General features: G+C 39.3%; 1 protein-coding gene across 1 annotated transcript in view; it reads left to right on the top strand.

Annotated features, from left to right (window-relative positions):
• IMPG2 (interphotoreceptor matrix proteoglycan 2) overlaps nucleotides 1-24,650 on the top strand; it is a 52,577-nt gene that overhangs the window by 14,517 nt on the left and 13,410 nt on the right. Inside the window, exons 4-11 of the mRNA XM_088160669.1 lie at nucleotides 5,954-5,985; nucleotides 6,084-6,107; nucleotides 14,566-14,612; nucleotides 15,060-15,151; nucleotides 18,135-18,296; nucleotides 20,766-20,824; nucleotides 22,054-22,071; nucleotides 24,063-24,307. Coding sequence (XP_088016795.1) covers nucleotides 5,954-5,985; nucleotides 6,084-6,107; nucleotides 14,566-14,612; nucleotides 15,060-15,151; nucleotides 18,135-18,296; nucleotides 20,766-20,824; nucleotides 22,054-22,071; nucleotides 24,063-24,307 — 679 coding nt within the window. The remainder of the gene's footprint in view (nucleotides 1-5,953; nucleotides 5,986-6,083; nucleotides 6,108-14,565; nucleotides 14,613-15,059; nucleotides 15,152-18,134; nucleotides 18,297-20,765; nucleotides 20,825-22,053; nucleotides 22,072-24,062; nucleotides 24,308-24,650) is intronic.

The raw sequence follows: 24,650 nt of genomic DNA, 5'->3' as shown, positions 1-24,650 counted from the left end.
AGAGGAGTGTAATCTTCCTCTGCTCTCCAATGTCTGCAAATCATCTGTGGTTAATTTCAAGAGTTTAGTTTAGAGCCTGCAGCTGATAAAAGTAATTCTGCTTTTCTTTTAGTATACATTGGCTGCTACTGTCACAGCACTGCTCTCCTGCCTCTTTTATATGGGCATGTTGGCAGATTCTGACAGTCTTATTTCAAAGTGTCTTTTTGTATTACTTTTTGGTAGATTGCAACATGAAATTTAATTTTTAGAAATGCTGCATGTCCTGAATCTTCCCTCTCTTTCTCAAAAGTTCAGTGTGGGGTTTTCTTTTAATAAGCAACAATTCAGCAAAATTATTGCTTTGATGATGTTTTTGTTGTAGTGTGGAGGGTCTGTTATGAGCAATGTAATTATATGCCATCTTATTAGCCTTCCTCCTTGGTTTTCTTTCTTATAATTTCCTCTAATCCCCAGTAATCACTGTCACACTCCCACAGATGCTGCAATGTCTGCTACATCCTTACTTCATGTTGAGAAAAATTCTCTTTCTCTTAACGTATTTCTTACTGGATATCAGTTGGAACTTAGACCAGCTGGTCTCAGCTTTTATACTTTTTTTTTTGTCTTGGAGATTTGAGGTCTGCCTCTGTGAGTTTCCCTGTAATGCCTGTATATACATGCATGTTCTGTATGCACTAATACAGAATATATATACTAAGTTTTCCTGAGTTTCTTTAAGCAGATCACCTACCAGATTTTCAGAAGGAGCAGGTGGACACATTCATGCCAAGCATAAAAAAATATTTTAAATATATTCCTTTTTTCCCCTTGAATTTTCTTTTTAATTTGTGTGATCATGTTAACTGACAGTATCTTATGTAGAAAGAACATTATCCTAACTAATTTCTTTGAATATTAGGCAGATTTACAAATTGTGAGATTCTTAGCCCATCTTTTTCCAATTCCTGACAGAAACACAAATGGAGAAGGTAATTCCAATCTATAGAGCGAGGGTTTTTGCAGTATAAATCTTCAAGTAAACATTTCTTCCTGTAAATTAACTTGGCTTGTGTTCAAATATTGTGTAGCTATATTTCAGTGGGGAGTAAAACCCTGTTACATAGAATGTAACATTCATCCTCTCTAATATCCTCATTCATCCCATTCTACACTCTGAGAAATGTACGTTTGGAATTCCAGTATTGCCAAACTTGCCTTGGCTCTGCCCTGTGATTGTGGCCATGTTCCCACTTGTGCTAGACAATTTTTGGAAAATCCAAATGAGGAGAAATGCAAGCAAAAGTAAAAACTGGTTTCCCAAGAACCATGGGTGACTTGCTTGGAGATTGAAACACTGCTGCCAAAGCAGCACAACCTGTGCTGCTCATAGGAGAATTTACAGCTGGGATATAGGACTCCTCCCTGAGTCCATAGCAAAAAGCAGCTTAAAGCCTGATACTGCAGGGCTTTCAGTGTAAAGTTTTGTCTGCATCCTGCATATCCAATGTGGGCATGTAATACATATTGTAATTTCAATTTCCCCAAGTTTCAATCAAATTTCAGAAAATAAAGTTATAAGGAGTTCCTTACAGGTCTGATGACAACCTAGAATTACAAGAGACGCTGAGAAAAGCTGTTATGAAAAATGAAGCATTAAAGGAACCCATGCAATCTAATCTGTTGAGCAGATACTAAACCATACCTGCTGAGGCTCCTCTGCAGTCTCATGTCTATAACAAAGTACACCTGACAGTGTTGGGCAGATGGGACAACAGGAACTAGGCTGTGAATCCTTTCTAAAGGAAGCAAGCCTGTGAGATTTTTTTTTTTCGGTTGCTGGCGAGAGAGAAATCTGTGCTCTGCCCACTCTGGTGGGTCTGAGATCCAAGAGTTAAGCTGAGACTTATCGTGGAAAGGAATTTGTGGCAGAGCTTTCTCTGAGAAACAAAAGGCAGCCAATTTCCCCAGGAATCCCCAAAACTGTGGGGGGAGGTGCTAACCTACCGAAAAGCAACTTGAAATGTTCTCAGGAAAAGATACAAACCCATCAATGGCATTGACTCAGCAGTACTTTGGTGCAGTATTGGCTTTCCAGCCCATGAGAAGCTCTGCTTGAGTGTGCTTGCAGCACATACTACTCAGGGACAGATTAGGATAACCTTGCCTGAGGATGCCCGAATGGGTAGCATAACAAAACACCTTCTTAGCATGCTGAAATGGGTACTTAGCAATGTAAAATGAGTGATTTTACCTGAATTCTGAGACCCATGTTTGAAGGTGGGATGTAGCATCCCAGTAATACAAATTATTTGTAAGCACTTACTCCCAGTGCTGCTGTTTGAATACTTCACAGAGGCAGATTATTTTGCTCAGGTTCCTGGGGAAGATCTCTTCTGCTGTCTCTCCTTTCCCTCTGTTCTGTGACCTTCCTTGCTAGCCACTGTCTTTCTCTGTTTAATTAAATGTCCTAACCACTCTTTCCAGTTATTTCACTTTTTTCTTTGCATAGAACACCTCCTTTAGTTTCTTCTAAATATGGAAAAAAGCAGATCATATCTGCTCTTTCACATCCCCCATCCCCTCTTATGTATGCAAAAATTTTTTTGAATTGTCCTTTGAGCCATAATGTCAGATTTCCTTCACTCGTTTTCTTATCCATGCACTTATTGTTCTCCTATTCACTTTCATTCTTTGCATTACAAGTTTTAGCTTCGTCTAGTTTAAAAAGAAAACACCTCTGCCTTTGCCACATATGTGTATATATATATATATATATATAGCCTTTATTTAAAGTTATATCTGAAACAATCTCTGTTCCACCAAGCTGCTCCTGCTATTTCTCTTCTAACTCACTGTGGACAGTATTTTTACCTTCTTGTCAGGCATGTGCCTCAAAGCACTTCTCTCTGTCCTGACCTTTCTCTATAGCTTCAGTTCTGGACATTGTCCTCCATTTCCTTGAATAATCCCCAGCTCTGTGACCTTGCCTTCATGACAGCGTGGCTCTGCCCTGCAGCATGGTGAGGAATCAGGACAGGCAGATAGAGAATCATTTATTGGTATGACTTTTCTGTGGTAAATGAGGTGTATAGGTGGGTTAAATCAAATATGCTTGGTACAGTACTACACAGATGGATTAAACTAATACGGGATTATTTCAGATCTCCTTGACATTTCCTCTGCCTTTTTCTCCTGCCTGGGATTACCCTCAGGATATTTTGTCTTCTGTGCATAACAATAGCCTCTTAGGATCAGGCAAGAATGTCCTATATAATTGCTTTTCTGCAAGATCATGAGTTGACAGAAGCTCATCTGGTTCGTACTGCACGGGATTTGTTGTATTGTTGTAGTTTGTGTTAAATGTATTTGTATTAATTCATGATAAGTATTATGTAAAGGAAATGCATTGGAGCAACAGACACAAAACTCAGCTCCCAGCACTAGGAGAATTGCTATCATAATGTCAGGAAGGTCTTGCTTCAAGAGAACTAATTTTTTACAAAACCAGAGATAGCTTCAGTGAGTAAAAGCTCCCTTTAACTTTGGTGTGGCTGCTGCTGTTATGGAGAACTATGTACAGATGACTTCAAGTATTGAAAGGGTGAGGACATTAAATAATCCTTGCAGTGTGTGTGCAGCAGGTTAATTTCTAACTCCATCTTAATGAAGGAACTGAGTCAGAGAGGTGAGGTGTTTTGGCAAAGCCTATTCTGTCCTAAATGATTAAACAAGCCAGTATTAGAACTCTAGAGCTCTTGGCTTCTAATTAGGAGGAAAAGGTGATGTTTGCGATGGAGTTCAACTATGTCAGCGCTTGCCCCCACCCCAGACTGGAAAGCAAATTAAACATTTGAGAGGGAGGATGACAGTCACACTACAAACTACTGCAGACCATGCTAGTTTAGCAATAGGAGGCGCTAGTTTACTATGAAGTTATATGAGAATGTAGTAATTTGATGCCTTATTAAAAATGGAGGTGTGGAGACTGTGTAGTTTTTCTTATTCTAGACTTTGGCCATTAAAATAATAATTTGACATTTCAGGTTTGGTTCTTATAAGTTCTCCTTATAATTTGTTGAATAGATGATCTGGAAATAACAAGACATATTGGTTGAGTCCAGGGACCCAGACTCAGGGAACTTGGGAGCCACCAGCTCCTCAGGCTGCACTGCAATAGAGTTTTGTCCCAGGCACCCCTCACTATTTCTTTGCTCTAGGAGGTGGTCAGGACTGCACTGAGCTCTGCTCTCAGGGGCCTTTGAGGAGCAGTGAGTAAAGCTGCTGGGTACTGACTAGCACTGGGTATGGAAAGGATGTGTGAGGCCTGTAATAACCAGGGTTGGTTAATGCAAATCATCCTGACTGGTTGAGTGTGGAAGAACATCTCCTTTTCTAATGAACAAACACTTTTAACTGAGCTACTACTTACAGATAACTTCAAAAAATCTTGTAGAGATCTTCCTTGTAGATCCCAGTGCACTAGGGGTGAATACACAGGCACTGTATAGATCAGCAAAATGACCCCTTAAAAAAACTACCCAAAGTCCAACACAGCTCTAGGGGCCTCAGGTTAGAGTTTCCACTGTAGACTACCTGGTTTCTTTGTTAAGAAAACTAAAAAACTAGTCTTAAAAGTAGTCTTGCTGTGTGTTAGTTATCCATAGTAAAGTATCTCCAAATGCTTCATTAAATGGAGTTGTATAATAAATGTTGGTCAAAGAACGTGCTGAAAGGCAAGCTGACTGAAATGATTATTTTGGCAAGCCCTGCTTGGGCTGGTATCCAAGCTATCTGCCATTCTAGCTGTGATCACAATGCCCACATGTCCTAGAAACAAGAGATGGCTACTCACTGGCATGGCTCCGAATCAGTAACAGCTGAATTTCTTCACTCTCTTTTCACAGGAAAGCGCAGATGAAGGGTGTGAGCAGGCTAACCTGCTCAAAAAGTCTTTTTTCACTTTTCAACCCTCCTTCACAAGAAGAACCATCAGGATAGCTTCGAGTGAGAGTCCTTAGGTTACTGAATACATATGGGTGTTTTTCAGAGAAGTTTGCAAAGTGGAAATAGTATGTTTAAAGCTAACTGTAATTTAATTTCCAAGAAGATACTTGAGTTGATTCACTTCCTATTGTTTTTACTGAAAAATATACCTGCATTGATTATACAAAGAAAACTAGCCCAATAAACAGTCCACCAAACAATCCCTTTTTGACCCCCTAAAGCAGAGAAACGGAAATTTTGTGGATGGACAATAATTTTCTGTAAGTATTTAATATTCTCTTTATACTGGTATAGCAGCAGGATACAGCTTTATTTCTCAACAGCTCCTATTATTTCTCAGGACCTCCTTCACTTCTTGTGGTGTTCCTCATAGAAGAATCTCTCTTACTCTCCTCTAGAACTCATGGCACTAATACCATGAGAATTTTGATGAAAGAAATAGGAACTGTGTAGCCCTTCTTAGTCTTTTTACACCAGTACATGAAAAAAACATCATCCCTGCTACTTGTATAGCCATAAACAAAGTCATCATATTAATGCTGCTGTGGTACTTTAAACTGTAGCTTTACTTTCAAAAGATGATTTGAAATCTGTAGACAAGTAGCAGAAGTAATACTGAATTTCTGAAGACTGCTTGCTTAAAAGGTTCTTATTGTTGGCATCCTCTAAAATGGGAGAATGTTGTACCTGCAGAACAGTGCAGGAAAATGCAGAAATGCAGAGCACCTCTGAGAATGCTCCTTACACTGTCTGATGTCGAGTTTCAGTTGTATTTTGGAAATGTCAGACATATTTCCTTTTCAACAGGGACTTTGTTAATAAATTTTGAACTTAACAAATGACAGTACAGAGAATAGAATTATTTCATCATGCAGAAGGAAATAAAGTGGCATAAACTGCATTTCCATTTTTTTCACCTTATGTTATTAAAATATATTTAGGATTTGTTTTTGGTTTTGTTTTCCAGAAACTGGCCTATACAAAGGAAGCAATGGGCAGGTGAGTATATGTGTTCTCCTTGCATTTTATTCTCTCTGGAGATAACAGCAGGGCCGAGCTGTGACATTTTGTAATCTTTTCTCTCTTTTTCTTGTCAGTTCGTGTGCTGATTGGTCATGTGGGTAAGTAATTTTCCCTTTCTCAAGGCTAGTGATAGTTTGTTTCTCTGGCTCTTGCTGCTGCTGGCATTGATTGGTGCACTGAAGATGAACAAAATTCACCTTTGTGCAAAAGGATGTATAGAAAAGTGTGGTGGAGAAATCTGGTGATTCTTGCATGTGAACCTCTGTCCTGGCATGGTTGGCATGCTGAAAATATCTCAGCCAATCTGAGGCTTGTACTTCTGCTTAAGTGTGTCATCACCTTGTTGGTTGTCGAGCTGCCAGGCACAGGCACAGCCTATTTACCTGAGGAGGATGTGTTCATAGTTACTTGTTAGTGCTCTGGTTATCTTGGAAATCTTTCCCAAGGGCTTTCAGGTAATCCTGGTCATCATTACAAAAATAAAAAGAAAATGGAATATTTTAAAATGCTATATTATAAGACTTTCAAGGGATGTGCTCTATAAATAGTTAAAAGGGAATTGTTTGTTTGGGCTCCTCACACTTCTAACAAGGCACTAAAACTGAACACTGGTCTGTGGTATCTTTGTACCAAAGCAAACCTGGACTTGACCTGTTATTTTCATGTCTTTTATTAAACTGAAAGCAAGTTCAAGTTATTATTGCTCCATTACTACTCAGAACTTAATCTAAGCTGTTATTTTTAGGGTAATTCAAACCCAAACAACCTGGTGCTGAACTCCTCTGAAAAACTGGCAGGTTCAATTCTCTGCTTTACAGGCCACATAAAGTTACACTAAATATGAGTAATTAAAATACTGGGAAGAGTAATCATTTAACAGACTTCTTGGAAAAGCCCTCAGCTTCTCAAATTAGATATCCTCAAAGTGATTTCATAACCACAGCATATGTTAAAATTAATAATGTGAGATGATAAGGACAAAAGTGATTCCTAAAAGGTTGGTTTCTCTCTGTTCTGTGGAGCTGAGTGCTCCTTTGACAAGGGCTCTCCCTGAAGTCTCCAGGTCAGCTGGGTAGTGTCCATCTGTTCTGAAGAAGTTTGAGTTTGAAAACCTACTGCATCCTTCTGTGTGGTCATTTGGGAAATCTAGTAAACGTAGAGATACATGAAAGGAATTGGAGTCAATGCATCTAGAGTCTGCAGGTACTGGGCTAAGCAAAGGAACAATGCAAAAAGCCTAACTTTTGATTGAAAGGTGGATCAGAGTGATAAATGTTGTACTTGTCCAAAAGCCATCTTATTGTTTTGTGGCAACATTAGAGGGGTTCCAGTAGACAACTGGCAAACTTTACCAAACTCAGTTCGCTGTGGGGCTGTTCTGCATCTGTCTCAAAAATATTGACACATGCGTCATACATAATCTCAGTATGTATTGCTTCAGATTGTTTATAGTCTTAGGCTGGGATCTTTGTTATTGCCATTAGTTTAAACTTTAGGTTTACTGTACCTTTTGGTCTACAACTTGTTGTTTGTCTTAGTCTTGGAAATTGTAGTGTTTTGTAGCATACAGAGGATGATAGAGGACTGAAACAGTGATGGGAACAGGTAGACTTGCCCTGGGTAATGGAACATCAGGATAAATTAATAGAAATAATTTTTCCATTATGAAATCCAAACTTACTCTAAGACCATTCTGGACATCTTAGAGCATTCATGGTTTAAGATGTGAAGATGGTAAGCCAGAGTCCTATTAAAAACAAAGCTGTGATTTTTCTGCCATGGATAGAAGATGTTTCATCCAAGTCGATGTCTTACCCCAAGAGGAGTAAGTCAACCATCATAATACTGCCAACAGCCAACATTATTCCCTGAAAAAAATAACCAGACCTCCCAGTAAAGATCAAAATAAATGTTCTTCTAAAAATGTGCTGTAAGAAATTAGCATAAGTACTTAACCCCGGACCACCATCAGTCTCTAAGGCACAGGATGGTAAATCCAGTGTCAAGTCTCTCCTCCAAAAAGGAAAAGTGAGTGCAGTTCTACCCTCTCCTGGGCACTGCTGTACTCACCTGCTGACCCACATGTGCAGAGAGAGGCTGGTCCAGTGCAGGGTAATGCTAGGATCTGAACACAGCTGATTTGTCACCCATCTGTGCCACCTGTCTCACAATGCACAACTGTTCTAGTCTTGTCTCGAGAGATGGCAGGACTGTCCTCAATATCTAGATATTCAGAGTATCTAGATGAGATGTTCAGGTGAGATTCCCACATTGCTAGGGAAGGACAGGCTTCTCCAGATGGTGCCTCCAAGTGAGGGTCTAGCTGAAGTTTCTGATTTCTCCTGTGGTGAGATCCAGTGTCTCTAATGACTGTGCAGAAGCAGCCATTTCACTTTGGAGGCCTGGCACTGGGCATATTTCTTTGTATGTTTTCCCACTAATAAGAACAAGAGAAATTTTGCCATAGGTTCTAGAGCATAGCCCCCCCCACAGGAAACTATTCCATAAGCTTTGACCAATCTCTTTCATGTGAAACAATTTTATTTGAAACAATTTCTTAATTTGAGGTTGATCTGTAATGGAAGACAGGCCCTTGATATCTGTTTGTCATTTTAACTATGCTACCTCTCTAAATCAAATCAAAATTGTGCTGAAAGATATGAACAGCTATAGAATTGAAGCTGTGACTTGAGTAGCTTAAAACAACTCATATAATCCTACCCAGATGTCAATATGGTGTCTCTCTCTAGCTGGAAAAATCTGATTTCATCTAGTTAAATGCTGGGATGGTTTTAATGTAGCCTATGGAAAGGTGCCTTGTGCTCTTGTAGTTTAGTTCCTGGAATAACTCCCAGTCTGGCATTACTGATAGTGATGTAACAACAGGATGAAAATTTGTTATTTAGAGCATGCATTCATGTAGGTTAAATGCTCAGCTGCCCTGGCCTTTTCAGGAATGGAGGGATTAAACTAAGTATCACCAAGGAGAAAACCTCAAAAGGAAAAGCAATATAAGGGGAAAAATCCAGATATGTACAGACCAGCGCAGTGGACACTAGAGTTTTTGCCCCAGCTGGAAGTGTCAGAGCACTATATCAGCTAAAGACTTTTATTGATTGCTTTATTCAGTAGGCCACTGGCACTTCACATATAATGAAGTTCTGTCTCTTAACATTGAAGTCTGTCTCTTGACAATAGGACAGTCCTTTTGTCTAATTCCTGGGGGATTAAAAGCCAGACCTTGAGAATCAACTGAAAGCAAAGAAGTAGCACAAAAGTGTTGCAGCAGAAAACAAAAGCTTTTATGTCATAGCCTTGCTGGAGTGCTGTATGCACAACAGCATGCTGAGGAAAAGAGAAAGAGGATAGGACAGTTGAAAAGGAGGAATATAACACACTTCTTTTTCACTTCTTCAGAAGCATTTTTTAATGTAAAATGAAATATGTAGAGGTATGTGTCCTTTCTGATGGTACTAGCTGATTCTAAACTCACTGAAATTAGTTGCAGTAAATCTTGTCCAGACCTCCAGAACATGTTCTGTCCATGTTCTCTGCCTTGAAATACGTTGGCAAATCTAGAATCCATATTTTATCAGTGGTGGTAGCAATGGTTGATGATGTATCAATGTGGCTTTTATACTGTTTATCTAAATGTGCTTCATGAAAGAGTAAGAGTTTTCTGTGCTGGGATCATTTCAGCAGTTCTGCCTGCAACGATATAGAAATGTACCTGAGGTTCTTTACTGTTTGCATGTGGACTTGGCAGTGATATTCCTAATTTCAGAATTTTTTTTTTATCATCTGCACAGCTTTACCACATGTGAAGAGTTCCACACTGCTCCTTTTCAGCTGCACGTTTTCTTTTGTGCTCCCTACTGTCTGGTAGCAAATATGAAAGGTCTGCTCTAATTTAATTAGAACCAAAAGAGATAAAAATTCAGGAACTGCCTAAATGAAAATTAAGATAAATGTATGTAAATATTAAAAGGAAGAGAATCTGAATACAAGGTTTTGTCTTGCAATCTGAAAATGCATGAAGATACTTCTTAAATTGTGTGCTAGTTAGTTCGAGGCTGCATGATTGAAATATTTTAAAATGAGACAATACAAATCTGAAGATTTTATTTTCTTCAACCACAGAGTTGGGTTTGTCTTAAACCTTGAATAGAAATGTAGAGAAAAATCTAAATGATGCCTTTATAGAACTTCATGGACAGCTGTGAAATGGTATCACTGATGGCCCATTTGACAGGTCCAGAGTGTTGTTTCTCCTTAATAACACAGTATGGCTGCACATAAAGAACCAGTTTAGGTCCATGAGTCAGTGGAACTCTGTTTATGCTTTGGTGGACTGGAACTTGTCAAGTCTTCTCCTGACATGACTGATGTCACACAGAAGTATATACCCTGGGCCTTGAAAAAAGGGGAATGTGGGCTGTAGTTGTGAGCTGTGATTGCTGTATTAATATGTGTAGGCTGTCCATAAGCACTCTTTGCTTCAGATCAGCTTCCTAGGCCCTTATGGATCTTGTCTTACACCTGCCTAGATCCTGGTGTCTAACAGAGCTGTGTGATGTGAAACCGCTTGTTTCTGCCATGGAAACACGAGTGCAGTGGTGTTTGTTCTGGTGCTTAGACATCTGCTTGTCTATATTCCTTCCTGCCTCGCCATACATATGTGTATGTTTTTATATTTTACTTACTGCTCAGCCAAGATGGTCCAGGGAATCACTCATGCAGGTAGGACAATGGAAATTCCATTTCATATGTCTGTGTCTCAAATTCACAATAAACTCTTGTTGGAGTACAGTCCCTCTACCTGGAGTGGCTTACTTGTGTAGGTAGAATTAAAAATCAATTGTGGGCCCTGAATTAATCCTGGGGCAAAACCATAAAAAATCCCGTGTATTTTAAGTGGTGCAAGTGAGCGTGAATTTGAGTCTGTATTTACCTTGAAAAGTGATGTGTTCAGACAATTCAGTATATGCATTTCCACGTTCATTTTAAGTGACTGCCTTAGAGGTGCCCAGTACAATTGATGTTTTTTAGGTGATCAATAAAGCAGGCACTTGAAAAATGTTAAGGGGGAATAGAAGGCAAAAAGAAAGCAAACCTCATAGTTTTGGTGAACTAATGAAAAACCAATGTTGTGCATAAAGTGAGCTTGATTACAGCATAGTATCTTTAAAACTATATATTCATCCTCTTGAAAAAAATTGGTAGCTGATCATTTGACCAAATCTTGGTGCTTGACTGGTTTGGTTAGATTTATTAGGGTTTTAGTAGGTGATGTTTAAGTGCTTGGTTTTTAATTTTCAGCTAGCTGTGCACTGGAATTCTGTCACAAAATTTGTTAGCTCCTGAGGGCTTGTGTTTAAAAGCCCCTCAGCATCAATAAGAATATATTACCTGGCCTTGATAAAGGGTGTGGTCTGCTGTTGCTTAAGGACCTGGGTTTGCAGCTTAACTCTCAACTTGACACTGGCCTTACTCTCACCTCACCTCTCAGCACTACCATGGCTGCCCCAAAGCCTGGTTTGGGCTGTGGTTGTCACCATGTGGCTAAACCAGAGCCTAAGGTGACACTTGTGACAGAAGTGTCCTGTTGGAGAGCTGCCATTTGTTGGGGTCAGTGACAGAGAAAGTCCTCTTAGACTTTTGAAACTTGGAGAACTTCACTTTGATGTGTCTATAACCAGAAATCTGATCTAGAAGTAGAACTTGAGGCCTTTCCATTTGTAAACTGCTCCTCTTTTGAAAGTGTGATTTATACCACAGCATTTTGTTTGCTGTTTTTTGTCTGCTTTGAGGATTTTTCCTTTGAAAACTCATTAATTGAGGGGGCTCCCAGTCTGGGGGACTTCCAGGGCTGTCCCAAGGTGGTTCCAGATGGCTCTGATGGGCAGGGTTGAGCCCTACACTCGTGGCAGTGGCAGCTCAGGGAAAGCCTGTGTGAGAAAGGGCAGAAACACGGCACAGGGAGAGGAAGAGGAAACCAAAAGAATGAGAAACAGTGGCATGGGGAATGCCAAGGCCAAAGGCACTCCACCATGGCAAATCATGTATTCCCTGCAGCCGAGGGAGGGCTCAGACTGGAGCAAGCAGAACTTTCCTGAAGGAGCTGCTGCCCCTGCAGAGCGTGCATTGGGTAGAGGAGTCCAGGAACAAGTTCAGCCTGGGAAAGGGTGAAGAAGAAGAAGTAGTGGTGTTTTAATGTTTGTCTGCTTCTCACTACCCAAACGTACTTAAATATGCAATAAATTAGTTTTCCCTAAGCTGTCTGATTTTTCCATGGAGGTCATTGGTGAGTGATCTTCCTGGCTTTATCTCAACCCAGAAGCTTTTCATTGTATTTTCTCCTGTCTTATGGAGATGGAGGGAGTGAGAGAGTGGCTGGGTGGGTTTTTGGCCCTTGGCCAAGGCTAACCCTCCCCAGAACTGGGTGCTCAGTTGGTCAGAGAGTAATTTTGGTCCTTTTGAGATGCCCTGAGTTTGCAGCACGTGTGCAGAAGGCTGGCAGGGACGATCCATGGGTGTCCTGTGCTTTTGGGGCAGTAACTGGAGGTCAGGAATGCCTAGAGGCTCCTCAAAGAATACTGGGCACCAACCTGTGGCTACCTCGATCAATCCCATGAGTCTCAGGTTGGGATCAGGGCTTACCACAGTAAATCATGTTTCTTATGGTCCTCTTCTTTAGCAAAGGTGGTGGATGCAAGACTCAGCTAATGGCTATATATAGGCTTGAACTGACCAGAACATAAAAAATCCTGTAACAGAGTTTCTACTATTTTCTATTATTTCTCCTATTGCTTTTGTTGAGTTTATATTCTGACCCTAGTTACACTGAACAGTTTGAAAGAAATAAAATCCCAGACTGGTTCACCTCTCCTGAGAAGCAGAGTCATTCTTGCTCTGGACATTAAACATTATGTACTAAAATGCTCTGATGCTGTAATGACTCTCTGGTATAGATGTAATATACTTCCTATCGAAACTGGTAAAAGAGGCATCTTGAAGCTAGGTGAACTTGGAAAATGTTTCATCAGACCGATTAATAATTAAGAGATAGTTTTTATTGCAGTTCTAAGGTGGCAAAGAAATTTCCTTTCTAGTAAGAAAACGAAATCCCTCTAAAACATAACCAGCATTCTTAAGAAAATATCCTTAAGAGAGGCTATCTTGTCTAAATTACACTGGTTTTTTTACTGTTTAGTAAAATTTTCCACTCTTGGAAATGATTCAAAGAGTTACTGAGTTTGTCAAAGAATTAGCTAACTCAAAAGTAGTCTTGCAATGTGCTGGCTGAAAACAGGTGCCAGTGTCCATGAGACGTAACCAGACACAACCACATTCCATAGCTTGCTTGGAGCTCATTGATTTTATTTGTACAAGGAAATACATGAAGGTACTGTTTAAACTCTTGAATAAAAGTATTTTCTGATTTGTTCATGTGGAAGTTTTTTTGTTGTTAATATTTTAGAGTTGTTATGGAGATCTCACCCTGTAAGTTTAACATTCCCTGAATGATGTTTTGGTATAGTTAATCATTATGTGGAGGATTAGACTGTGCCTTCTGGGAAAGCATGGATGAAAAGATTATTGGCTTAAATAGAAAGTTCTTCAGGTTTGCCTTCAGGTCTGTTTATTGGCACATAAGTATTACATGTCTGTGAGGGGCAGAGAGAGAAAGTGTTTTAGACATTAACTCAGTGAAACTGTGGTCTCCGATCAAAAGCTGATGCTCTGGTATCTGTAGAATGTAACTGTGGATCAGGTTGTCTAGCTGGTGCTGAGAGCCTTTCTTTGAGTAATACAAAGACTGACTATACAGCCTGAAGGAGGCAAGATATCAAGTTTGAGAGGAGTTTTGATTGAGGGTAGACTACAAGACCAGTTGTAGAGTATGTGAATCATATAAAACAAACTTGGCAAGGCCAGGAACCGTGGTGGACGTTGCATATATTAGAGTGAAGATTTGCTGCAGTTCGTGTTTCATGGCACAAGTATGATCACCAATAAGAAAGGAGATCCTTTAGAAGTGAGAGAAATATCTCAATACAATGAACTTCAGTAATTTTTATGTTCAGTTTCTCTCCAGCACTTAAATTTTGAGTCCTACAGCTTGTGCTGTATATATTAACAATATGACAAACAAAGCGCAGTTATGGTGTTTTAGTACACTGGGGAGTATTTTAGAAACTGAGTGGTTTATAGGGTATTACCAGTTATCTTTGTGGTTTATCTCTTTACTGAACAGCTAGAAGGAAAAGTGTATTTTTGTATGGGACTCCAGGTCATTTGGGATATAAGAGGGTTAGTAACCCAGAGACGCACATGATGTGTTGTATGATGCAAGTGACCCAAAATCTAAGTTGCAAAATATAACTGAAATACTGCAAAGCCTAATTTTTATGAAGTTATGAGCAAAATAGTACCATGAAAAATTTCTTCTGCACATGTGCTCCTTGGTATAGTATCCCAATGACAGATATATCAAAAACTACTGCATTTATCTTACCACATCCCGCTTCAATTTCTGATTTGTTTTTTATCTAGTGGGACTCCTACTCCACCTTTCGATGCTGATGTTACCACACTGAGAGGTCAGTTTTTATCTAACTGCTGTTAAGGCTGATTTTGAATTACCATAAAACTGAGAAATTCATATGTTTGGATTTCAGACAGAGCTCTGAATTTTTCCACCTCTGTAATACCATTTGTAATCTGAAGATCATATTATATACCAACATTTGTTATTTCAAGAATCGTGAAAATCCTACCAAGAAATTAATTCTGTGCCATTTTTACTGCACTTAAGTTCATGTTTCACAATTACATCTGCTTAGACAGAATGTTAGCATCTTATACTGATTGCTGTATTTGATACTTTTCCTCAGACTCTTCATGTGTCTCCTGTGCTGTTGCTGTCACAATGATGAGAATAGGAATCAAATTTGACTATTGGTTTATGCTTGCTGAACTGCTTCTGTGGATATATTAAAAAAAACAACAAACCCAATCAAAATAATTCTGTTCTCTTTCAAACTTAGATGCAGCTGCCAATGTTCCTCCCCCTCATGAGGTCTCCATCGAGAGTCCTGTGGGTGATACTATCCAGGAGCGTGACAATGTAGACACCACTGTGAGTGGTTTTTTTTTCATTTGGTTCAGCATTCTGTTGGCTTCCCTACATGATACTGTTTATGGTCATTTACATTTTAATAGCAATTAAAGGTGTTGCTAATATAGTATGTTAGCACAAACTAGAATCTCATAATGATGCCTTTTTCTTGGTCCTAAAATTAAGAGCCAGATACGGTTAAGGGATAAAGGGTTTTTACCTTGGTATTTAATAAGGATTCTTAGGCTGCAAGAGCTTGCTAAGGTGGAATACACTGAAATGCACACTCATAGTAGATTGCATATATAGATTTAGAGACCTTGCAAATTAGTATATCTAACAAAGATGTTCCAACGAGAGGCTTGAATGAATAGTGTGACATCCTCCTATCCTGAAGTATTCTCCTTTAGATGGGCCTAATCTTAATTTACAGGTTGTGTTCTAGAGGAGGCCTCGATTTCATTTCTCAAGGTAGCATAAGGCTTTCTGGCCTCCAGCTGTGAGGCCTTTAGGGTGTTTGGTCTCCTGGCCTAACAGAATACCAGCACTATGTTAAGATATCAGACTTAAGGAATTATAATTATGCATGCTAAGGGTACTGAGAATACATAAGAGGTATATTTTAAAAAGGACAAAAAATCACGGCATCAATAAAATCAGGGTGTGAATATCTAAATTTTTAAGACATTTCTCTGGGCAGATATTTTTCCATTTGGAGAGGCTTTGAAATGCCTCTTTCCCAGCAGTGGAGATAACAGATCTGTTGAATTATCAGGTGAGGAATTTGCCAGTGCCATAGGACTAGAGTGGGAATGCCTAGTGGCTCTGAAAGCTCCAAGAAGAATGTGGAACACTATTATTCCTATGGAAGCACAATATTCCTTAGGTTGCTGTAGTAGTGTTCCAAGGATCTGTGGGATACAATTGTGTAGGACAGCAGAGAGTTGGCCTGGACAGCCTTGAAGACTCTGATTCTCTGCTCTTTTTCCTCTGTTGATGTAGGAGAACTTTAATCTATCATGTTACAAGTCGCTCTTTCTGTGATATTTAACCAAAGCTCACAATACAGGGAAGTCTAGACCCCATATTTAAAACATCTCTGTAGAAGTGAGCTGACCACTACATAGGTCCCAGAGCAGTATTTGCTTCTAGGAAACAGGTCCTCTGGATTAATTTTAATCCCATACTCTAGAACCCAACTGCAGTATTCATGGGCCAACATGACTGAAGAAAATTTTGCCAGCAAGTGGTATCAATCAGCTGGCTTTTATTTTCTTATATTAATGAAACTCTCAATGGATCACGGAGAAGCTCACAAAGTTTCACATGCTGCATATAAGTAGCTGATTTATTGTACTGGGATTAGCTGGGCCATATTGTTCAATAACCTAGCGTGGCCCTGAAACAAAGCTGAGCCAAATTGTATTTTCTTCTAGAGCTTTCAGTGCTGACTGGAACTCCGATGTCAGAATAAATACAGAATATGAAACAGAGCTTCTGACTCAAGTTCCAGATCCAACCTTATATTATGTACCAAGGACACTTGTGGTTTAGTCCCAAGAACAGCATTATTCTTCTTTTGAAACAGAACTGCCTGGAATATTTCTGCTGGAGCAGAGAATAGGACCACTCAGTAAACTGGAAAGGAGCAAGAACTAGATTGCTGCTGCTACAGTGTTTTCACTCTGTACAGTTACATCCCACTCATTGTTCTTAGAAGCAGCCAAAATGCATGGTTGATTACAAGGCCAAGAGTGAGCAAAGCTCATCTTCTGCACTTTGTATGTTGACTGTTCCAGGTTTTGAGGGGCTGATAAAAGATTTAAACTACACGGTGTTGCAAACATCTGAATGATAGCACTGTATATGTCTGCTCTAACTTTAAGTAATGTACCAGTCCTTATGGTCTTTGGACAGAGTCATTTGGTGAAAAAGTGATGTGAGGGACCAGAAAGAGAATTTAAGTAAAAAATTATAGACGGTTCCTAAACAATGTAGAAGTTGCTCACTGATGGCAGATAAACTTTCTGGAGAAAGTTTTTTCCATTTCCTATATGATGCATAACTTAGGCTGCAGTTTCATTAAAAAGATGTGTTTTGCTGGCTCTCTTTTTTTTCTTTTTAACAGGAAAAAAGTAACGAAACTTCTAGCAAAAGACATTTAACTAAAGTTTACAAGCCAGCCTTCTCTTTCCACCCAGACAAATACTTTTTATTATTTTTTTGTTTTTAATTTAATTTTTCTGATGTCTTTCAGTATACCACAAGGAATAGTATGATGTTTTAAAAATGGTAGGGATGTAAGCAGAAAGCATGCTCAGGCATTCAAATTAGATTAAAACTTGGCACTCACTGCTGCCTGTGGCAAGCACGATAGCTCCATGTATCACTGATGCATTGCACAGCCCTGCTCTGGGGCTTTTTGGGCAGCTGTAGACACAGCAGTTGAAGCCCACTGCTTCAGCTCAGCAGAGCTCCCATTCCCAGTGCCCATTGTATATCTGGGAGGCTCCTTCACCTCCTGAGGCTGAACAATACAGGGTGTTTTTCCAAATGTGGAACTTGGCAAAGGTAGCTTGTCTTCCAGCTGGAACAGTAAGTAGGAGCCTAGTGATAAATGAGTACATTTTGGGTAAATCAGCCTAGGCTGACTGGGCTCAAGTGAGATGTTTGAGTGGCCATAGTTGCACTTAAATTGCTTAGTGAACATCCCACACATCTGTACTTCACTTTGTACCTGAGGTCAACGAGATGGACTTACACTGAAGGTGTCCAAATGAAAAACAGAATTATCTTCAATATGCGAATTCTCAGGAAATGTTCTTGCTTAGCAGACTGCCTCATTAGTTGCTGTCTCTGTCGCTGAGGCTTCATGAGCACTCCATTATAGTGCCAGGCAAACAGGTGTGCTGATGGCTCCTGCAGTGAACACACTGTGCTTTGGACTGCAGCATTCACGTGTCATGAAGTGTCTCTCTTCTCTCCCTTCTTCCTTCCATTCCAGATCAATAATGAGATAAAGAAGCAGGAGGAAAAGCTAGTCAGACCTGTAACTGAGCAGATGATTGAGTTCAACATCTTGATTGTTAGTGAACAGTACAGTGAGGAGCTGAAGGACCCATCTGCTGCTGAGTATCAACTGCTGTCTGAACGATTCATTTCTCAGGTGATTCCCTTCCCTAACTTTCTTTTCACTTTTGCTGGCTCTGCAAAACAATAGCAGCAAAAAGCATCTGTGTCAGGGCTCTTGATTTTTGTCTCCCTATTGTTTCCAATATTTGTTTTTTATTTTGTCTATAATGGAGGTAATTATATTACCATCATATTTTGGGGGCAGGGTGCATCTCCTTCTTTTCTCTTTGCAGAGGCATCTAGGCTGCCATATGATTGCTTACCATGTGGCTTATCTTTTCTCTATCTTTGCCTCCTTCTTAGCCCCATTTAGTTGGGATTAGTTCTCTGAGTCCTTTTTACTGGGGCTAACCCTGTGCCAGATCCTGGGAGAGATGGGAAAGAGATGAACTCTTCAATGCAGACAAAAAAGCATCACCATAATTGTCACAAGTTCCTAGCATAGGCTGGACATCTTAATTTTCTTAGTTGTGAATCCAAATAGCAGTTCCATGGTGTGCTGGTGGAGGGCAGAATCAGAGAAGTTTTTCTCCATAAGAACTTCCTCTCTGCGTTGATGGGACCAGTTGGAGGCTAGTAGAGTTACTAATAGCCTGAGAAAACAATTTTAAAAGTTAGTTCACTCCATGAACACACATTTTGAAAGAAGTGACATGGGAAGAAAAGGTATCTTTTATTTCCAGTGGCTGAGGAGGTGACACTAGCCCGGCCCGAGCTCCGCTCCCATACGGGTGGGGGGGGGCGGGAGCTCGGGAGGCTGCTTGGGCCCCGTTTCCAAACCAGGGGACCCGATGGCCTTGGGGGAGGAAAGGCTCACTGATAAGACCTTAGCCCTGCTTCCTCCCCTACGGGCCCATGGTTCTGGGGGGGCCCGGCTCCTGCTGCTGGCTCAGAGCAGCTTTGGAGGGGCCGAGCCTGCCCAGCCCCGCACGGCCTGGGGGGAGGCAGCCGGGCCTGTCTGGGAGCAGGGGTGGCCATGAGCAGTGAGGGCTGGAGCTGAGCCCCAGAAAGGCTGATGGAGATCTCAGCCATCCCTCACCCAGCACGGCCTGGGCCTGGCCCAGCCTCTGCAACTTCAGTGTGAAACTTTAACTTGACAGACCTCCGACCTTTCTTTGAATAAGAGGGAAAACAAAAAAATACACAGTCAGTAAAGCAAGAGCTAAGCTTTTTAAATAAAAAAAATAAGGAAATGCTGTAAAAATGGCTGAAAATCCTTTTGTAAACTGTAAAGTAGACTATACTGCACCGAATAGTCCTATAAACCATAGAGAAATACATGGCGGGCTTGGAGTGTTCCATTTAATAAACTATTAACCAATAGCACCTGTGTTACAAATCCTTCACCCCAAAGAAAAAAGGGGATCTCTATTTCTAAAAATAAAACATGAAGAAAAAAAAAGAAAAAGAAGAAAATTTTTGTTTGGGAACAGTTCATTCTTAAAAGTAAATACCCCATGAGTTTAACAAGGCTCGTAAGCACAGCTTTGGGGAAGCTGTAAAAATGAGAAGAACTTCACGACTTGCAAGTTTTTTTCCCAGGCGGATGCAAATCGTAAAAGTGAAGCCACAAGAAAACTGGTTTTTTCCATCCTTGTAGAGTAGTCCCTATAGCCTGACAAGAAAAAACTTCTCTCCCCAAAATAAACAGAAAAGGACTATTTAAGTTAAAAACTGACTGAAGTAGTTTTGTTGCTAAAAAAATTAAGAAAGGGAAGGAAGGAGTGGTCTGAAGATCTTATTCTGAATTTGTTGGGGTTTTTTTCTTTCTTTGTGTAGTTAATAAAGCTTTTTATACCCTTTTAAAGTTTTAAGCCTGCCTTGCTTTTGCTCCTAGTTTTGTCTCACAACAAAAATATAAGTATATTTAATTTAGCAAATCAAAACTATGACACATGGTATATATGAGTGTGAAAAATATCAGATGAGACAGAGTCCACCTTGTACATGGATGTTCCACTTCTTTGATCACTTCCCTGTTTTTCTCCGAGCTTGAACAAATAAGCTCTTGGGAAAAAAATATGTCAGCGGCACTGTGATTGTTTAAGTCTCACCTGAGACAGTTTAGAAATAAGGAGATGAGGAAGGGGAACAAGAATTTACAGAGTAAAAAATAATCCTCAACTGGCAAGGATCTTTGTAAGCAAAAAATTTTCTAAGCCAGCATGAACTTTCAGAATTCTCTATCTTGGTTTTGTCTCCTTTAGCACAGTTGATTATCTTGGCAGTCTCTTTCCATTTCTCCACTTGGAATGTTTCAATACAGTTCTTGGGGAACACTGGATGTTGTTCTTCATACTTTTCATTTCTCCTTTGTCTAGTAATGAAACAATGTCACCAAAACTAGTCTTCCATAAAGAAAAGAATATTTAACTGTTTTTCACCTATTAGATATAACAGCTCAGATATTTTTTGGAAAATGCTAGAAACAGTTCCTGAGTTTTCACCACATGAACTGAAGTTAATAGAATCTGTTAATTTTTTTGTTTTTCCATAAAAATAGATTAAAAGAGTATTTGAAGGACTACCTGGATACAAAAACATCCATATCCTGGATTACAGGTAAAAAGATACTGATGCATATATGGTGATTGAACATGATCATGTATGATGATGCAAAATGATGCTTGGCAGGATGTCAGGTGTGTGTGTGGGAACTCCTAGGATGTTTTGAGTGCTCTCATACTTGGTACCTCTACGTATGTAATTGAAATAGACATATAAGACTAATTTTGTTTTTCCTTCCAGCAATCTCAAGAGTATCTCTCATGAAGTGTTTGCTGTCATTTTAAGACAAGGCGTTCTTGTTCAAGATTCTATCCTAAAATTGAAAGATATATTCGTATCTCCTACTTCTAATATGTCCAAATATTAAACAGGGAAGGACACAAATATTTTTTGGAAAAATATGGTGTATTTGAATTTCTTTTCAAATTCTTAATATTAGTTTGGGATGACTCTAAAGGTTAGTGTTCAGGATATGTAAAGATCTCTCAGATTAAAAAAAAGGTAGGGGATAGTTTGATAAATGATATGGAATGTTTTAACTCTCTGTATTCCTATAAATATATTTTTAAAGACCTGATTCCCTCCAATCCATTCTGACTTTTGGAGTACAGGGCTCACAAATTGTGATTTTTCTTGAATGGACTGAAAATAACTTTTAGAATCTAATGAGTGTGTCATGAGTTAATCTAAATTGTGGTTTTTTTGAGACTGTAATCTGTATTTTTTAGAATTTATTGCCTAGGCTCTTTTAACTAGCATATATGTAGGTAACAAAGCAGCTGTAGTGAGGGAGGTCTTGTGTTTGGAGCCCTAGGCTACATTCAGTTTTCAGCCTGGAAGGTAGCAAAACCTTCCATCTTGGTATTTGCAGTCCAATAGGTTTGCAAGCACTTGGTTCGAGAAGATAAATAAAAGGCTGGTATTTCTGGAAAAGTCTGTTCTCTGCTGTGCGTGACAAAAACAAATTGGTTGTAAATTAAACATTTAGATAGGATAAGTGAGCCTTGATCTTTTCGGTACTGACAGCAATTTAACTGCATTATTTACAATAATCTGAGATGGCTCTGCTTTGCTGATTCTTTGGGATCAATAGGAAGTAGTTAAGTAAAAGTAGAACAGTTTGTTATGTAGCTGAATAACTATACAAATTAAAAGGATTTTCCTGTATGCATTTCCAAATGGGTGTGCCCTGTAGAATACCAAAGCATACTTGTTAAAGTTTTAAGACTTAAAGGAACGTTGATTTAACAGGTTTTGCTATTCTGTTTTGTTTTTATAATCAGCCCTTACGAGGAAGACAGGTAATGATGACTTTCTTTATAGATATTGTCCTAATACAAATGGGAAAAACATATTTGACAAAAACATTGTTTTTTGAGATCTGTAGTATTGTTTGTAGATCTGTAGTTTCAGAGCAAGATCGTTATCTAACATAAATATTGCGAGAGGGGGTTCTATCAGAAACTGGAAGTAACTGATCTGTTTTGATTAAGGATAAACCTAATTTTCTTATTTAAGTCCTAATAATAAGAAAAAACCCTGGAAAAATCATCCTAAATACAAGTCAGCTACTAGAGTAACTTGTGTATAAGGGTCTCTTCTGCGAAGAAGACAAAATTCCTTAACAATAACTCAAAGTCTTCATACTTGTGCTCAGAGTCTTGAGTAGATATGGAATTATTATTATTATTATTATTATTGTTGTTGTTGTTGTTATTATTATTATTACTGAAATTGAAGCAGATAAGAAACCCACAGTTCTCCAGCAAAGGCTGTTGGCTTAGTTTCAAGGCCAGAGGTGCTGCAGATCTCAGCAGAACTTTAATAAATGTTCTTTAGCAGAACATGGGATTATCTGGACTTGTTTTTCATCAGACATATGCAAGTTAAGAATCTAGAATTTTCCTTCTTTAGTATGCTAAGAATGTCACAAGACAGAAAAAGAACTCTGCAGCCTTAATTTACTAAATGTATTTATCTATTAATTTGTTCTGTGTGTATATCAGCATAGCCAGTTTCAATGAACAAGTTTAAAGAGAATGAGCATTCTAACTTTTCAAGAAATGTTAGAAACACGAATCTCTTCACAAACTATATGCAAGTGTTCACAAGGGCTATGTTCCAGGCACCAGATATTTAGCCCTTTCCTGAAAGGGGATGGTCTAGTAGTTATTTGTTAAAAATTATGAATCACAGCACAGTTGTTGTATTAAACCTAAATATTGTGTTTGAGGAGGGTATTCTGTTCCATCTTTGCTGTGCCTTTTCACTACTGCTGTCCTTTTAAATTTCTTCTGCTGACAGTCAGTGCCCATGGTGAACCTAAGATGGGCTCATGTCAATGATAGAGCCAGCAGCAAAACCCAGGCTCCTGGGTTTAGTCAGTATGTTTGTGGATTGCCTGTTTCATCTGGCACTGCAGCTTTAAAGACTTCTCTGAACAGAGCCATTGTTTTGGAAATCCAGTCCAGCTCTGTGGAATCAGGAAAACCTGTATTCAGAGCACACTTTTCTAATGCTTCATAGGTCACTTAATTTTCTTGCTGTGTTCTGTCCACAGCCAAAATGTTTTCTATCTTCTAAAGTTCCCTTGTGCTTATGCCCAGTGTATGGTAGATCTGATTGCAGCCTGAGCTGTGTTGTGTGGAAAAGGGCATCCAGATGTATTCAGGAAAAGAAAATTAAGAAAATGGAGGAGAGTTAATATGAAAAAAAAACCCCTAAACTCTACACTGATACAAAACTGAGTTATAGAATCAATGATCAGATGAGTCTAGATAAATTTTCCCAATTATAAGATGAATTAAATAATATTTTATTGCTATTAAAAACATTCATTCAAGCAGATTAGCACTGCACAGTGACAGAGATTAGGGCTCTCACTTGCTACTACAGATTTCTACTACATACAACCTGTTTTCTCTTCCTATTTTCATACCTCAGAGCCGTTCCTATTATTCGCATGACCTTAAAATTACCACTCGCACCACTGCATGCTGGTGGACCCACTAATAATGCTTGCAGAAAGCCAGTGTTTTGGTCTGCTTGTGGTCTATCTGCTATTCACTAGTAGAAATAGAGGACTGGAACCAGACCAGATGTCAGTTGTGGGTAGCATTTCCCTTGAGAACTTCATGAAAAGAATCAATTAGTTTTTATTCATCCTTTAAAGCCATATATTTTTATATCAAAAAGGGTATTGCTGTGGGCTCCTGTGAAAAAATATAATATTTGCTTGCTTAGGAAAACCTGGCATTTCTCATCTGTGTACTTTCTCTTTGTACAACTGAAGTGGGGTGGAAGTTCACTATGCTGTCACATTTGATGGAAAAGCCATCAGCAATGCCACCTGGGACCTGATTAACCTTCATTCAAACAAGGTGGAGGACAACTCCTTCATGGGCATAGAGGATAATCCAACAGTTGTGTACACCATCAGTGATTTCCGAGATTATATTGCTGAGATCCTCCAGAGAAATGCTCTGCTTGAAAATGCTTCCATCTCTTTAGACCCAAACTCTCTTCAGCTTACTAATGGTGGGTATTAATTATGATGCATTGGTGTGCCACACATATGGCAACTTATGAAATAAACCTCAGATGGGTGAATTATTCAGCTGTCCTCTGAAAAATTAAACAGAACAAAATCAACCATGTTATAGCCTGTTTGGCTCAGATCCTAACCAGGCCAAATCATTAGCAGTAGCATCCTATTCTTGATCCATTAGCCTAGCCCCTCATTTAATTTTAATTTTTATTTTGAAAGTGAGGTTTGTGGTGTGCAGTTTCAGTAATACTTTCAAAAATTAATACGAGTAAAAGGGGGGAAACGTGGTTCACATGGGGCACATTGCATCAGGGTGACCTTCAACTTAACAGC

This window comes from Sturnus vulgaris, chromosome 2 (genome assembly GCF_052056855.1).
Source record: "Sturnus vulgaris isolate bStuVul1 chromosome 2, bStuVul1.hap1, whole genome shotgun sequence".
NCBI lineage: Eukaryota > Metazoa > Chordata > Aves > Passeriformes > Sturnidae > Sturnus > Sturnus vulgaris.
This window is presented reverse-complemented; position numbering and strand designations above follow the sequence as displayed.